Source organism: Sorex araneus, chromosome 2, assembly GCF_027595985.1.
Source record: "Sorex araneus isolate mSorAra2 chromosome 2, mSorAra2.pri, whole genome shotgun sequence".
In the NCBI taxonomy this organism is placed as follows: Eukaryota; Metazoa; Chordata; class Mammalia; order Eulipotyphla; family Soricidae; genus Sorex; species Sorex araneus.
This window is the reverse complement of record NC_073303.1, coordinates 246,269,735-246,286,158: the sequence shown is the minus strand read 5'-3', so window position 1 is coordinate 246,286,158 and position 16,424 is coordinate 246,269,735. Positions and strand designations below refer to the sequence as shown.

At 63.4% G+C, this 16,424-nt stretch overlaps 2 protein-coding genes across 8 annotated transcripts; one reads left to right on the top strand and one right to left on the bottom strand.

Moving 5' to 3' along the window:
- MATK (megakaryocyte-associated tyrosine kinase) lies at positions 1 to 9,861 on the top strand. 7 transcript variants are annotated; one of them, XM_055127333.1, is made up of 14 exons: positions 565 to 771; positions 1,161 to 1,240; positions 1,750 to 1,809; positions 2,030 to 2,143; positions 2,264 to 2,379; positions 2,478 to 2,697; positions 3,439 to 3,532; positions 4,786 to 4,851; positions 5,984 to 6,083; positions 6,195 to 6,279; positions 7,237 to 7,310; positions 7,405 to 7,600; positions 7,913 to 7,999; positions 8,094 to 9,861. In XM_055127333.1, the coding sequence occupies exons 3-14, from the start codon at positions 1,801 to 1,803 to the stop codon at positions 8,334 to 8,336; spliced, it is 1,404 nt and encodes a 467-aa protein (XP_054983308.1). In that variant the 5' UTR covers positions 565 to 771; positions 1,161 to 1,240; positions 1,750 to 1,800; the 3' UTR covers positions 8,337 to 9,861. The 7 variants fall into 7 exon arrangements, with proteins under 7 accessions (XP_054983310.1, XP_054983309.1, XP_054983306.1 ...); XM_055127332.1 differs by having other exon boundaries at positions 1,161 to 1,248; XM_055127335.1 differs by lacking the exons at positions 565 to 771; positions 1,161 to 1,240 and adding an exon at positions 1 to 72.
- Positions 9,862 to 12,076: 2,215 nt separating this feature from the next.
- On the bottom strand, positions 12,077 to 15,271 carry MRPL54 (mitochondrial ribosomal protein L54). The gene is made up of 3 exons (XM_004615014.2): positions 15,113 to 15,271; positions 13,438 to 13,603; positions 12,077 to 12,550 (listed from the first exon to the last, which is right to left on the bottom strand). Exons 1-3 carry the CDS (start codon positions 15,228 to 15,230, stop codon positions 12,418 to 12,420), a joined length of 417 nt encoding a protein of 138 aa, XP_004615071.2. The 5' UTR covers positions 15,231 to 15,271; the 3' UTR covers positions 12,077 to 12,417.
- Positions 15,272 to 16,424: the final 1,153 nt, after the last annotated feature.

Sequence of the window (16,424 nt, the reverse complement as noted above, 5' to 3'; positions counted from 1 at the left end):
CAGAGCCAGGATAGCCCCTGAGCATTGCCGGTGTGACCCAAAAAGCCAAGAAAAGAAAGAAAAAAGCAGTGGGTGGGTGGGCGGTGAGTGTGTGTGTGTGTGGGGGGGGGTCCTCCACACAGCATGTCCTGCCAGCCGGCACTCACCGGGCAGAGGGGGGGGCTAGCGGGTCCACCTGGGTTATTTCTTCGTCGCCCCCATTTTCTCTCACTGCTGCCTCTGACGGCGGTTGGCACGGCCGCGTGCTGGCTTTGCAGCCGGCGCCGAGGGGTCGTCTGGAGTGACAGGTCCTGCCTGGCGCGTCGCCGTCCGCCCACCGAGGCCCCTGCAGTCACGGCTCGCTCGGAGACTTGCTTACCCCCGCGGCCGGGCAGCTCCGTCCTGCTGCTGCCGGCACGGCATGGGGGAGACGGTGCGGGGAGCTGGGGTACAGGGCGTCCCCCTCACCCCGCTCCCGGAGCCGGGGTGCCGGGGTGCCGGGCGGCGCGGGAGGCGCGCGGGGGAGCGCGGGGGTGCGGCGGGGAGGGGCGGGCGGCGGCGCGCGCCCCGCAGACCGCAGTGCGGCGGGCGCTAGGACCCGCGGGGGCCTCCCGGGCCGCCCAGCCTGCAGCTCCCCCCACCCAGCCCTCCACCCCAACCCCCCCAAAATGAGGAAACGGAGCAACTTGCTCCAAGTTGTACCTCCGGGGCCGCCTCGGGGTGCGCAGCCGGCGCGCGGGAGGCCTCCTCGGGGCGGGCGCGGGGCGCGGCCCGGGGGCGCCCCCTAAGCAGGTGAGCTTGGCTCTAGTGGGGGTTGGGGAAGAGACGGGGGTGGGGGAGGAAACTAGGGGGAGGGCACCCCCAAGGACCCCTGGACTGGGCTTGAGAGGGGGTGGCGGCGTGTGCGCGCGGGTGCAGGTGCGCGGCCTGGGGCAGGGGGGCTGGAGGGCGATCGGCAGCGGGGGTGGGGCGTGGGGTCTTTTTCTGGGTGCGGTGAGCGCGTCTGCAGCCCCCCACCCGCTCCGTGCGCATCGCGCGTCCACGTGGAGGCGAGTGAGGCAGACATGCGCGTGCCCGGCTCGGCGGGGGAGTGGGGGGGGGCACAGGTGTCCCAGAGTGGGGGGTCCCAGGTGCGCGGTTCCCCAGGGTCCAGCCCCGTGCGTGTGCGCCCCTGTGTCTAGGTGGCCGTGTTGTGCGCGCCTGGGGCCACCCGCGACCGCGCCCCGTGTGTTTCTGTGTGTGATCGTGTGTACCTGGAGCGGTATGTGTGTGAGTACACGTGGGGGTGGAGGGGGGCCAGAGACTCACCCCACCTCCCCCCAGGCCACAGCACTGGGGCCCACGGGAAGCCCCATCCATCCTTACCTGCCGCCCCGCCAGGGTCTCTGTGCCGGGTGGGGGATCAGAGGCCAGGGTGCCCCGGCCACGCTGCCCCACCCCAGGGTCAGAGATCCTAGGGGTGACCTTGAATCATCCCAGCCCGGCCCTGCCCCTGCCCCCTTCCCAGGAAAGAGGAAGAAGCCGAATGGGCAGCGCCCACGTCCCCACCCACTGTACCAACCGCTGGGCCCTGAGCCCAGCCCTCACACTCTGGCCACTTACTCCAAGTGCCTCAGTTTCCTTAGAGGGACCATGGCCGGGCAAGGGGCCTTGAAGGCACCTGGCACGGACGCCGCGCAGAGGGTAAAGACCACCCTGGCCAGGGGACTCGGGCCCTGCGAGAGCCAGTGATCGACCCCCTCCCCTGACTCTCAGCCTGCCCCTCTCCAGGTGAGCCCCCGTTTCCTCCGCGCCTGGCACCCCCCGCCCATCACAGCCAGGATGCCCACGGTGAGTACCCGGAGCGGAAGGCCACCCCCCCCCTGTTGGGCTTCCCCTGGGGACAGGCCGAACTGTGGCCCTATGGCCTGTCCTTGCCCCAGCGTGGTCACACGCTGGTGTCCGTCTTGCGTCCACCTGCCCTCTCACACGCGTCCCTCTGTCCCTCTGTGTCCGTGTGTGTCTGTCCCGGGCCTGCTCCTGCCCGCCCCGTGGGTGCGCGCCCCGTTAGCGGCGCTGGGCGCCCGGCACCCAATGCATCACCAAGTGTGAGCACACGCGCCCGAAGCCCGGGGAGCTGGCCTTCCGCAAGGGGGACGTGGTCACCATCCTGGAGGCCTGCGAGGTGCGTGGGGACCCTGGGGGCGAGCGGGAGTCTCCCGGGAGTGGGGGGGCTGGGTGGAGACGCCCCCCACCCGCACCCCCTCGGTTACCCCCGAGCCTCCCCCCACTCCCTTCCGGACAGAGCAAGAGCTGGTACCGCGCCAAGCACCACGAGAGCGGCCAGGAGGGGCTGCTGGCGGCGGGCGCGCTGCGCGAGCGCGAGGCCCTCTCGGCCGACCCCAAGCTCAGCCTCATGCCGTGAGTGGTGGCGGATCCCTCCGCAGGGCTGGGGGTCTCCTGGGGGGTGCCCTCCCCGCGGCCGGCCCACCCAGCCCGCCCTGGCCCCGCTGCTGCAGCTGGTTCCACGGGAAGATCTCGGGCCAGGAGGCGGTGCAGCTGCTGCAGCCCCCCGAGGACGGGCTCTTCCTGGTGCGGGAGTCGGCGCGGCACCCCGGCGACTACGTGCTCTGCGTCAGCTTCAGCCGCGACGTCATCCACTACCGCGTGCTGTGCCGCGACGGCCACCTGACCATCGACGAGACCGTCACCTTCAGTAACCTCATGGACATGGTGGAGGTGCGCGGCGGGGGGGCCCCCAGCCCCGCACCCCCATACCCTGTTCCAGCTTCGTGGATGGACATTGCGCAGGTGCCCTGGGGGACCCCAGCCCCTCACTGCCATCCCCCAGCTTCAGCCTCATGGAAACGGTGGAGGTGTGCGTGGGGGGAGGGGACCCCAGCCGCACACCCCACCTCCATCCCCCGCTTCAGCCTCATGGACATGGATGGTGGAGGTGCTGGGGGGGACCCCAGCCCTGCACCCCTATCCCCCCTCTGTTTTAATGGACATGGGGGAGGTGCACGGGGCGGGGGGCAGGGGACCCCAGTCACACCTCTCCTGCCTCCGACTCCCCTGCACCCAAGCCTCTTGAGTCTCAGTTATGGGATGGACTTGGGGAGCGGTAGAGCCCCCCCAGTGCAGCTCCAGTGGCGACACCCCTAAAGGTGTCCCGGGGGTGCAGGAGAGTGGCGGTGTGAGTTCTCCACGTTCCACCTCCATAAATGGGGGTGACTCCTCTAGGGATCCCCAGGAACCTCCACATTGACGCAGATCCAGACAGCACCCCCGCCCCCCGCCGTCTTGCCGTCTCCATGCCTTCATCCTCTCCCGTCTCCATGGAAACCAGCCTGGTGCTTCCCGGGCTTCGAGCCTTCTCCCACTGGCCCCCGCCCCCACACCCCCTCCAGACCCCCTCTCGAAGGGCAGAGCACCCCAGGAGGGAGCTGCCGGTCACCTGCGCCCCCACCCTGCCCGCAGCATTACAGCCGGGACCAGGGCGCCATCTGCACCAAGCTCGCGAGACCCAAGAGGATGCCGGGGACCAAGTCAGCCGAGGAGGAGCTGGCCAAGGGTACGACACACTGCCGGCACGCCCGGGACCTGGTGCCCCCAGCCTGGCACGAACCAGGGCCAGTCACCCCACCATCTCCCTGACCACCCAGACCCCATTCTGAGGAGGCCCCACCTGCTGTCCCTCTTGTCCCCCGCCCAGGCCCCTAGAGCTGGTAACCTGGGTCTGCTTGTTTGGATTTGGGGATTTGGGGTCACACCTGGCAATGCTCAGGGTTGCTCCTGGCCCCACGCTCCTGGGGATCCCTGCTGCTGAGGGGTATCAGATGTGGTGCTGGGAATCGAACCCAGCATGCAAATACCTTCTTGCTGTCCAGCCCGGACCTGCTTGACTCTGACCCGGCCCCTGCTGGCCCCTGGCTCCAAGACCCGGCTCTGGCCATACCCTGCTCCAGCCTCCCATCATCCCGCCCACCTCCTCCTTCCCGCCCCCCTGAGTGGAGACTCCCATTTCCTCTCTTTCCTCGGGGCCATCGGTCCTTCTGTTCCTGTCCCTTGAAATGCTTTTCCCGCCCCCAGTGCTGAGGCCCCGAGCAAAGGTGCCTTCCCATGGCCTCCCCTTTTGAGCCTGTCTCCAGGGGAGAACGGTTGGGGGTGAGGAGGGCAGGAATCACTGGGCTCCGTGGTACCCCCAAGGGTAACCCCACTCAGAGGGGCTCGGGGAGGAAGAGGAAGAAGCCCACTGAAGCCTCTAGAGGAGAGAGGAGGGGAGAACACGGGGGTGCTTGATTCCGAAGGAACCAACCAGGGAGGCCAGCGCATGAGTGATGCCTCAGAATCCTGAAGATTCCAGAACATTCCGGAAGCTGTACCCACATCCATGTCTGTTACCTTGTTTGCTCTGATGTGGGCCCGATGTAGAAAGGCTCTGAAGGGAAGCCCCACAGCATTTGGGGGGCACTAGGTCTCCAGCTATCAGAAGCTGGGGGCTGGGGAAACAGCTCAAAGCCCTAAGTGCAGGCTTCGCATGCGGGAGCCCCGATTCAATCCCCTGCACCACAAGGTCCCCCAAACACTATGGGGAGTGACCTCCCGAGTGCTACACTCAGCCTTCTGGGGTGTCCCTGGAAGGCCAGGTGGGGGTCCTGGTCACCAAGGTGATCCCGGTTTGCTCCGCCCACAGCAGATGGTTACTTTACGCATCACTGTACCCCCAGGAGTGGGTTCCGGGGGCATATTGAGAAACAGCAGTGGTCCAAAGTAGGGCCAGAGCTTGGGGACCCCTTTCCCCCTCTGACGGGCGTCACCCCACAGCCGGCTGGTTACTGAACCTGCAGCATTTGACTCTGGGAGCACAGATCGGAGAAGGGGAGTTTGGAGGTGAGTGGGGTGCAGGGGTGGAGGGAGATGGGGCGACTTCCTGGGGCGTTAGAGTCACCAGAATTAAGAGTCACTGGCTGTCAGGGACAGCGAGAGACAGAGAGAGTAGTACTTCCCTTGCATGCTGCCAACCCGGGTTTGATCCCTGGCACCCCTTAGGGTCCCTGAGCACAGAGCCAGGAGTAAGCCCTGAGCATTGCTGGTTGTGGCTCCAAAAGAATGGAAAAAAGAGAAAAACAGACCCACTTGCCGTAAGGCTGGAGACTGAACCTCAGGTGGCCCCTCTTGGAAAAGATGGTTTAAGAAGTTGGGGTGCTATAGATATAATACAGCGGGGAGGGCGCTTGCCTTGCCTGCAGCGGATGCAGGGCCAATCCCCGGCACCCTATAGGATCCCCCGAACCCACGAGGAGTGATTCCTGAGTGCAGACCAGGAGTCACCCCTGAGCTCTGCCGGGTGTGCCCCCCCAAAAAGGAGGGAGGATAGCTGGACCTGAATTCGATCCCTGGCACCCCATAGGCCCCCTGAGCCTGCCAGGAATGATCTCTGGTGCAGAGCCAGGAGGCAACCCTGAGCACCACAAAAAAAAAAAGGAATAATGGAAATAATGGGAGGGCCTGGCAGACTGCCCAGACTGAGCCTGTGCTTTGCATGCAGGGGACGCAGGGACCACATCCGGGATTGAGCCCTGACCCCCAAGCACAGCAGGGTCCTCTCACCTAGCACCACAGACCACAGGGAAATGCACAGGTGTGGCCGCTGCTGCCCAGACAGCAGTTTCCGGCCCCTGGGGTGTGGATCGTGTGTAACTTTCCAGGGGTTCTCCAACAACTCTTTAAAAGCCTTAGCACAGGGCAGGGAGGGAGAACGGGCAAAAGGCTGGAGCACACACTTTGCATGTGGGGACAGCACACGCACAGTCCCCTCCCGAGCAGTTCTGGGAGCCCCTACCCGGAGGAGCCCAATAAAAAGCAAAAAAAAAAAAAAAAATCAGCGTGGGCCCTTGTCCGAATCTCCACCACCGGGTTCTGGGTCTGGTCGTGGAGGAGGCGGTTTAGGGCTCGGCAGAGGTCTGCCAGGGGCGGGCTCTGGCGCGTCCGTCCTTGTCTGTCTCCTGGTCTCTGCCCACAGCCGTCCTGCAGGGCGAGTACTTGGGCCAGAAGGTGGCAGTGAAGAACATCAAGTGCGACGTGACCGCCCAGGCCTTCCTGGACGAGACAGCGGTCATGACGTGAGTCCCTGAGCCCCAAGGGACTTGTCAGAGCGCCCTGGGGCCGCGGGGGTGGAGGGGTGTGTCTGTGTGTCCTGGTCACATCCTCACCCCACCCCTGCCTGCCTCCAGGAAAATGCAGCATAAGAACCTGGTGCGTCTCCTGGGTGTGATTCTGCACCAGGGGCTCTACATCGTGATGGAGCACGTGAGCAAGGTGGGGGCGGGGCCCTGCGGTGGGCGGGGCCTTGTGCGGGCGGGGCTTGCGGGGCGGGGCCTGCGTGGGTGGAAATGCGGCCTGCGAGTTATAGGGTGAAGTGGGCCTGCATGAGTGAGGTGGGGCCTGACTGAGTCTGCGTGTACCTGAGGTGGGGGCGGGGCTTGCATGGGTGAAATCAGGTGGGTGGGGGCTGGAGCTGCGTAGGTGTGGACAGAGCGTGCGTGGGGCAGAGCAGAGTGGGCCTGAGTGGGTGGGGAAGGGCCTGCGTGGGTCTGAAGTGAACTGGGGCCGCATGGGTGGGGGGTGTGCCTTGTATACTTGGGGCGGGGCCTGTGTGGGTGGAGGCAGGGCTTGTGTAGGTGGGGCGAGGCTTGTGTGAGGTGGGGTTTAAATGGGCCTGAGGAGGGTGGGTGGGATGGGATCTGTGTGGGTCTGCAGTGGAGTGAGGCCACGTGGGTGGGGGCAGGGCTTAAAAATGTGGGACGGGGCCTATGTGGATGAAGGCGTGGCTTGCGTGAGTGGGGCGGGGCCTACATGAGCAAGGTGATATGACCTAGCGGTTGGGGGCGGGGTCTGAGTGGCTGGGGCGGAGCCTGAGTGTTGGGGTGTGGCTTGCATGGTGGGGGCGGGGTCTAAGTGTTGGGGCGGGGCCTGCGTGTTGGGGGCGGGGCCTGCATGATCAGAGGTTCTAATGGGGGAATGGGCAGGGCCTGGCTGTGAGGTCCCGCTGTGTGTGGGGGGTGATAGGGACGCGGGGGGCTTCACTGTAAGGTGGGCAGGCACATGTGCATCTGTCCAAGTGTGTGCCATCATAGTTGGTGCCAATCTCGCGTGCCGGCCTCCTTGGAGGACCCGCTGTGTGGGGCTGGCCGTGAGTGGGCGTGGTCCGTGTGGGGATGCGAGGTGTTGGAGGTTGGCTGGGCATCCTTGAGCCCCTCCCACCAACACCCACAGGGTAACCTGGTGAATTTCCTGCGCACGCGGGGCCGCGCCCTGGTGAACACCCCCCAGCTTTTGCAGTTCTCCCTGTGAGTGCGGGTCCTGGGGGCCGGGGAGGGTGTGGGAGGGGCTCCCCGGGCCAGAGGGGAACGGTGCCTGGTGCCCGGTGCCCGCCCTCCGCAGACACGTGGCCGAGGGCATGGAGTACCTGGAGAGCAAGAAACTGGTGCACCGGGACCTGGCAGCCCGCAACATCCTGATTTCCGAGGACCTAGTGGCCAAGGTCAGCGACTTCGGTCTGGCCAAAGCCGAGCGTAAGGGGCTGGACTCCAGCCGCCTGCCAGTCAAGTGGACGGCCCCGGAGGCGCTCAAACACGGGGTGAGCTCTGGGGAGCGGGGGGTCCTGATCCCGGCTGCTGAGTGGTCCCAAGCAGGCTCTAGCCCCGACTGTTCCTCCTGGCGCCCCGGGGACCATTTCCTGGGTGGTCCCGTCTGACCCTTGGTTTCCCCACTCTCCAGCCTCCGACTTGGCTCATCTGGGGGTGGGGGGTGGGGGTGGGGCGAGGACCTCAGAACTCAATTGGGAGGAGTCCAGAGTGTGCGGGTCGGGTCGACTCAGAGGTGCTTCCTGGAGGAGGCGAGGGGCAGCCGCAACGCCCCTGTCCTCACCGCCGGGATCTCGGCCCCACAGAAGTTCTCCAGCAAGTCGGATGTCTGGAGTTTCGGGGTGCTGCTGTGGGAGGTCTTCTCGTACGGCCGAGCCCCTTACCCTAAGATGGTGAGTCGCGGGGGGGGGGGAACCGGGGTCCCCGCGCGGGCCTGGGGGCCGCGGCCCTGACGTCGGGGTGGGGCGGCGTCCCCTGTGCTCACAGTCGCTGAAGGAGGTGTCGGAGGCTGTGGAGAAGGGGTACCGCATGGAGCCCCCCGAGGGCTGCCCGGCGGCCGTGCACGCGCTCATGGGCAGCTGCTGGGAGGCCGAGCCCGCGCGCCGGCCGCCCTTCCGCAAGCTGGTGGAGAAGCTGGTCCGCGAGCTCCGCAGCGCGGGCGCCCCGGGCCCCGCCGTCGGGGGGCAGGACCCTGAGGACGCCCCCTCGCCCCGCGGCCAGGAGCCCTGACGCCTCTGACCGGGGACCAGAGACCAAGGGGTGGGCGGGCAGGGTCGAGCGAGCCCCTGGAGACCCCCCAGGCCCAGGGACACGGAGGGATGGAGCCTGATAAAGATGGTTTGTGAGAACTGGGGGTGTGAGTCTCTCTGCGACCCCCCACGCCCCCCGTCCATGCTGGTGGTGGGGGAGAGTGGGGTCCCCTTCGCGCAGTCTGGGGTGCTGCCGGCAGGTGGCGCTGTGTCCCTGTGGCACCACCAGATGCTGCCCTCGCTCCCCCTCCCACACACACATTCGCGGCCTCACTCAGGGGTCCTCGTGGGAGCACTGTGGGTCCTGAGTCCAGGCTGAGAAACGCTGAGACCCCGCCCTGACCCTGGGGGTGCTGGGGGAGGCCTCGTGTCCACCTGGACAGCCCCACGTCCTGACCACTGATGGGGAGGCCGGTCCCAGGCCCCCTCCTGCCACTGCTCAGGGGACCTGGAGCTCCCTGCACCCCTCAGCCATCCCTGAGGCTGGGGAGGGGGCGTGGGCGGTGTGGTTGTGGCTCTGTCAGGACCCCTGAGTGGGGTAGGGGCCTGACCCCAGGAAGCCCCATTCACAGGCCCACCTCACCCCACCCCCAGCTTTCCCTGTGCCCTGGCGGGGTGGGGGTGGGGGGGGGAAATCCGTGAGCTCACTGGGGCTGACACCAGGGTGCAAGTCAAAGGAGGTGATGGTGTTGGTGTCAGGGACATTATCCCCTCCCTGCCCCCCCATGCCCCGCTCCAGGCCCTGCCCCCCCAATGCCCGAGCCTCTCCATTCTCTCCCTGCTTTCTCTCTCCTTCACTCCTGCCCCTCGCCTGCCGTCTTGAGGGTGCCCCGTGTGAGGTTCCCCCACCCCCTCACCCCAGAACCCGGAACCAGGAGCACTCTCAAGCCTGTTTCGCATTATTTCCCACCTGCCCTGGCGTCCGAGGTTCTGGGGCCAGGCCCTCTGCAGGATGCCATGCCCACCCCCTTCCCTATGGGCTCTGGGGGTCAGCCCCGCCTCCTGTGGGCTGCTCCCAGCATCCCCCCCTGCACACCCGCCGCCACCCCCACCAGCCCCCTTCAGGGGGAGCCCAGCCCCCTGTCCCCAAACTCTTAACCTCGTATCCTGCCAATGTCCCTTCCTCAGGGCCCTGGGCACAGCTCAGAGGCTACAAGTGCCTGCAGGCACGAGGCCTAGATCACTCCCTGGCACTGCCCACGTGCCCATCTGGGCATTTCAGTAGCCTGGGACCACCAGCCCCAGCAAGGGAGAGCTGGCAGGGCTGAGCTCAGACTTCTCATGCAGGACTCCTGGGTTCCAGCCCTGTCAACGCAGTGTCCCCCAACACCTCCAGGAACAGACCCTGAGCACTCTCTCCCAAATGGGTGACATGCCCCTCAGGGGGGCGTGCGGGTGCCCAGGGGGCAGTGATCGCCTCAGGGGAGGGGGTTGTCTTGTTTGCTTCTGTGAAACAGTACCTGGCGTACAGTAAGTGCTCAATAAACATTGACTCAGTGATTGGACTCCTAGTCATACCTCAAAACCCAGCTAAGATGCTACACCTGCTTCCTGTCCAGGGGCTGAACCTCCACCTCTCAGGAGCTCAGTTTCCTGTTAATATTGGGGAATGCGAGCATCTCCTTGGGTAAAACAGGGATGAACACAGGCCAGCCAGAAGATGTGTTCTTAATGTATATATGTATGGCTTTGGGGCCACACCCAACAAAGCTCAGGGCTTGCTCCTGGCTCTGCACTCAGGAAGCACTCCTGGCGGTGCTCAGGGGACCTTATAGGGTGCTGGAGATTAAGCCCCGGTTGGCCCTGTGCAAGGCAAGTGCTGTATCTGCTGTACTCTCTCTCCCAGAGAGATGGTTCAGTGGGTAGGGCACTTGTCTTGCATGCGACCAACCCAGATTCAATCCCAGCATCCCACATTGTTCCCCTAAGCACCGCCAGGAGTAATAACTGAGTGCAGAGTCAGGAGTCAACTCCTGAGCTTTGGTGGTGTGCGCCAAAAACCAGGAAAATAAAAAACACTCCAGGGGTGAGAACCATAGTGTGGGAGGAGCCACCACAGGGGCGGGACGTGGAGTGGGTGGGGCCAGTGTAGGGCAGGGCCACCGTTTGGGTGGAGTCATTGCAGCAGGGCGGGGCTCTAGGGGTGGAGAGAGAGAGAGGAGAGGGGAGAGGAAGACAGAGAGGGGCCTGTCTACAGCCATGGGGAAGGGTGGGGGCACTGGGCCTTGTGAGTCAGGCAAAACCCCACCACCACCCGCTGGCCTGACTTGCTGTCCTGTCCCTCCGGGAGGGGCCAAGGGCAGTCAGCCGCTAGGGAGGGGGGTGGTGAGGACGACTCCGAGAGCAGCAGTGCCACAGCAACCGCTTCTCGTACCAGCTGCACCCGCGGGACGGGGCCTCGAGGCCTCCCACTACACTCCCCAAAGCTGCACCAGCCTGAGGCTCGGGCGCAGGTACGGACAAGACCAGCCCGCCAGGGTTGGGACAGGTGCCGAAGGCCGAGGAGAAATCAGGGAAGGTCTCCTGGAGGAGGAGTTTGGGAGTGGGGTAGTCAGACTTAAGGAGTTTGTGTAGACTGGAAGCAGAGAAGCCTCTTTTCAGGCGCCCCTGCAAATGGTGCATGTGGCCAGATGGGGGAGGGAGTGTCCAGTGAGCAGGGAGGAGGCGTGGCAGTGCGGCCAGACTGCAGGTTTCATTCCAGAACCACCAGAGCATCTGGAGTTTGGGGTAGGGGGGACGCTGTTCCCAGAGCCAAGGTTCCCAGAGGCTGTCCCTGGCTCCTCCCCCTACTGGGTCCTGGAGAGCTTCCTGCTGGAGGAGGCATCCCTGTGGCTGTGAGGCGCATACCCAGGGCTGGACAGCCAGTCCGCCCTTGTCAGCCTGTCCCCATTGGCTCTCAGAGCCTCCGCCTCTGTCCAGGCCAAGGTCACAGGTGGCCAGCTGTCTACAAGCGGGACTTGTAACCACAGGATGGAAGAAAGATTACAGGGAGCACATAACTAGGGAGCATGCGCAGTGACCAGGTTCAATTCTCAGCCCCACTGGCCCTGAGCACTGAGCTGGGGAGGGTCTCCCGAGCACTGCTGGATGCAGCCCTGAAACCTTAGAACTCCATCCATTGCAGGAGCTGCCCCTGTCCAGTTCATGCAGAGCTGGAGAGGGACTGGGCACCGTGTGCGTGTAGCCATCGTGTGGGCAGAGCCATTGCAAGAGGGGGGCGTGCATCATGGGTGGAGCCACCATGTAGGCGGGGCCATTGCAGGATGGGGTGTGGCAGCACGTGGGTGGGGCCACTGTGTAGGTGGAGCCATGTGGTAGGGGCGCATCGAGTGGGTGGAGACATCGTGTGGGCGGGGCCATTGCAGTAGGGGGCGTGGTATCATGAGTCACTGCAGGGCCAGGAGTGGCATGTGAGTGGAGCCATGACTGGGGGCCTCCAGGGGGGTGTTTGGGGAAGCGGGAGTGTGGCTGGTGCCTGGTACTGATTACAGGGCACACTTCTTACTGGGCTGGAGGATGGGGGTGGGAGGCCCAGACTTGGGGAGCAGTGGGGAAGGGTGGGGAAGGCGCGGCCAGATCCCTGCCCCTTCCCTCCAGCCCTGCTGAACTGGGTAGGGGTAGCAGCCGGTCTACCCAGCCCTGCCCCGGGCACCACCCTCCTCCGGCTTCAACAGCCAGAGCGCCACAAAGAGTGGGTCAACAGCACAGCCAGCACATGCCTCGTGTGTGTGAGGGCCTGGGTTCGGTTCCCTGGCACCTCAACATTATTTTTTAATAAGTTGAGTGGACCCAGAGATGGAGAGAGCCACATGGTGGTCGGTAGAAGGACCTGGATCCAGCCGTGCCTGAAGCCAGTTACCCCTAGAGTTCAGGTCCCGAAGTTCATGGACTCTCGACTGCGTGGGAGAGCTGGCCTTGAATCCGACAGTAGAAAATCCTCCCCTGAAGAACTGGGGCTCGGGCCTCCCGGGCGGCAGGGTTCCAAGTGATAAGCCGGGGTGTGGGGGCAGCTGAGCAAGGCGGGTGTTGGGCCAGGAGATGAGTGTCCACGCGCATGGGAGCTAGAACTTCCGGCTCTTGCTCAGGCGGTTGTTCCGCCAGATGTTCTGTTTCCGCAGCAGCCGCCAGTACTCCCGGGTCTCGGGGTCCAGCTCCTCCAGCGTCTTGGGGGGCCCCAAGTTCATCTGGAACAGCCTGTTGGCGAAGGGAGCGTGGGGGCGGGGTCAGGGGTTCCCCACGGCACCGCCAGTCCTGCCCATGTCAGAGCAGGCACTGGCCGCCCGCTTCCATGGGCATGCACTAGCCCCCCCCTCCTGGGCGCTCTGGGCCAGCTCTCTGCCTGCTCCCCCTCCTGCTGCCTCCACCTGGGGACCCCCACCCACTGGGCTCTCCACCCAGGCATACACTCCGGGGGAGACACCCCCATAAACACGCTCACCTCCCGGGGTGGCCCAATCCCCTCATCCCGGTTACCCCCACCAGCCTTCACTCCCCGCTGGCTTCTCCCACCCCTACCCCCTACCCCCAGGAACTGTTCTGTTTACTTAGTTTCCACGTTTTTTCTATTTTTTTTTTCTGCTTTTGGGTCACACCCGAAGATGCTCAGGGGTTCCTCCTGGCTCTGCACTGAGAAATTACTCCTGGCGGGGCTCAGGGTGCCATATGGGATGCTGGAGATCAAACCCAGGTCAGCCGTGTGCAAGGCAAACACCCTACCTGCTTACTATCACTCCAGCCCCTCTAAGTTTTTTAAATGGGGGGGGGCACACAGGCAGTGCCTAGAGGCTACTCCTGGTCTAGTGCTCGGGTGTTGCTCCCTGCAGTGCTCAGGGGGTGCTCCCTGCATTGCTGGGGCCCCCGCAGCGTATGTGCTGGGGGAGTGAGGAGGGACCCAGACCTCCAGTGGGTGCAGTGTGTGTGTCCTCGTGTCCCCACCCCCCTGGGGGCTTCTGCCCATTGTCCCAGCTCTGTCCCCAGAGGACAGCCGCTGGTGGGAGAGGCCGCCCGAGGAGGTGGAGTGCCATGTGACTGAGTAAGGGGGAGCCCTCCGCTCTCCATGGGGAGCCCCACTGGCCACTCACCACTCGGGGTACTCGGAGTCGGGTTTCAGGGCCACGTCCTCGCCCCCCTTATAGATGTTGACGCCCATGGCGTGTGTGGTCAGCCGGGCTGGGTCCGTGCACACGTCCGGGTCCTTCAGGGCCTCACTGGGCACTCCACCTTTGCCGCCCTTGCCCCCCTTTATGACTGAGGGAGAGAGTGGGGGAGACCGTCAGTCGAGACCAGCTGGACCTCCCTGCCCCTCCCAGCCAGCACAGGGCCCTGCCTGACCATCTACAGCACGACGCAAAATGACTTTTTTTTTTGGTTTTGGAGAGCTCACAGCCGGCAAGTGTTCAGGGGTCGCTCTGGACAGTGCTGGGTGTGAGTGTGAGTGTGTGTGTGTGTGTGTGTGTGTGTGTGTACATGTGCGTGCGCACGCATGCATGCTACTGGGGTCACACCCTGACTTCGGGCAAACTTTACATTTTTGGGGGGAAAGGGGGGTTGTGTCACACCCAGATATGCTCAGGAATCACTCCTGGCTCTTCACTCAGGAATCATTCCTGGTGGGCTCTGGGATCCCGGGGATCAAACCAGGTTGGCCACGTGCAAGCGCCTTGCCCGCTGTACCATGGCTCCAGTCCTAAAACCTACATCTCTTTTTGCTGTTGTGATTTGGGGACCACAGCCAGCAATGCTCAGGGCTCACTCCCTGGGAGGGCTCAGGGGAACTTAGGGGATACCAGGAACGGAACTCGGGTCAACTGCGTGTAAGTGCCCTACCCGCTGAACTATTGCTCTGGCCCCAAAATCTGCATTTCAAGACCCCTTGCAATATGGACTCCTCAAAACGACCCTCACGACATCCACAATTTAGTGGATGCTGGACTCAATCATGAGCACAGGGGCCAGAGTGACAGCACAGCGGGGAAGGCGCTTGACTTGCACCCAATGAACTGTGAGCTCTGACAGTGACCAGGTCCTGCCTGCCTTTACATGTGTTATGCTTGTTTGTCTGGGGGTCAGGGGCTACTCAGGCAGGGTCGTGGATGAGTCTCCTACATGCAAACGCACGCTCAGCCTCGGAGGCCTCCCTCCAGTCCTGATTCCTGCTTCTCCCGGGGCTGCTGTATGCCTTCAAAGCCCGCTGTTGGCTGGCCCCCTCCTTTCCGCAAAGGAGACTTTCCTCCGCTTCGCAGTTCCAACATTCACCCTGGAATTTCCGGTGGGGACCGGACCAAGGAGGTAGGAACTGGATCGGAACGCAAGTTTAGACTGCCTCCCACACAGGGCGCTCCAGCTGACACACATACCAAAATATTTCTTTTCTTTTTTTTTTTTTTTTGCGGGAGTGGGGGAGGAAAGGGTGGTGTTTTGGGGTCACAGCCGGCGTTACTCAGGGTTACTCCTGGTTCTGCACTCAGGGATCACTCCTGGCGGGTATCGGGAGACCGTATGAGCTTCAGGGGATGGAACCCGGTGCACAGCAAGAGCCTACCCACCCCACAAGCACCAGACTGATCTATGCGCATGCGCGGAGTGCCATAGGCAACGCCCCCCTCCTCCCGTCGGGGCCGAAGCCACCACTGCGTCTGCGCAGATTGCGCCCGTCCACGCCTGCGCACTGACTCCCCCCCGCAACAGCGCCTGCGCACTGCCACTATCACCAACGTCCCCGCCGCCCGCATCTTGGCTCCTCTAAACCCAGCTCACCCGGTCTCTTGGCATAACCACGCACGATACATCTGCCTGGATCGGCGGGCTCCGGGAGTTCCCTGGGCCTCCAGCCGACCCAGAGTCGGGCAACTCCAAAGAGGCGTCTAGCCGCCATGACGTATGCCTGGGGCTTGCACGTGCACGTTTCCGGAGATGTCAGCGCCGAAGGGGTGCTTGGGAGTTGTAGGCGCCCAGCGACTTCTGGGAAGTGTAGTCTCCGGGAACTCGTGCATTCCTTGGGGTTTCCCAGGGGGTAAACTTTCACAGGCTGTTTCCTTGACTTCCCATCTTCATATTCTTATTATTTACTTTATTATTTTCTTTATTTTGGGGCTCAGTATTATTCTTGGCGGGGCTCAGAGGACCTTGCGGCACAGAATCGAACTTAGATCAGTCAAGCTCTGTACCTTCCCTCTGGTTCCGTCTTACTGTATTTGGGGATCACACCCAGCGATGCTCAGGACTTACTCCTGGCCCTGCACTCAGTTCAGGACTTACTCTTGGCGGTGCTCGGTGGACCCGATGGGATGCCCGGGATCAAACCCAGGTTAGCCGCGTGCAAGTCAAACATCCTCCCCACTGTATCACTCCGGGTCCCTATTTGCTTTAAAGATCACGTCCTCTAGCGGCCTGTATGGAGCTCATATTTGTATGTATAAGGCCCTGAGTTCCATCCTGGCACCAATTCCAACGTTCCTAACTCCATTTGATGAGCAGTTACAACCGGAAAAACAAAGCAAACATTTCATGGGCTGGAGCGATAGTACAGCGGGTAAGGGCGTTCGCCTTACACGCGGCTGACCTGGGTTCGATTCCCAGGGCCCCATATGGTCCCCTGAGCACCACCAGGAGTAATTCCTGAGCATTGCCGGGTGTGACCCAAAAAGCGGGGTGTGGGGGGGGAAGGCAGACATTTCAATATACTCTCGTCCTGTCGCCCCATTTCTTAGCCACTTGACCTCATTTAATCCTCACATTTTAGGAGGTATTATTATCACCGGTTTGTGCTTAAAGCAGAAACTCAGGGCGCACTTTTCTGACTCCACGCTGTGAGAGCAATTGGAAGCCCGTTGTCCTCCGGGTTCCCACGCTCCTTTTCAGCCCCTATTTTTCCCCATCTGCCATCCCCAGGGACAATGCCATAGGTGACAAGCAGGAATTCCGAACCCCACTCAGCCAGACCCAGAAGGCAGTTGCGAAAACACACACACACACACACACACACACACACACACACACACACACACCACGCACACACGCCCACGCACGCATATACATTCCGCAGAACTACATTCCCCAGAAGGCCCCG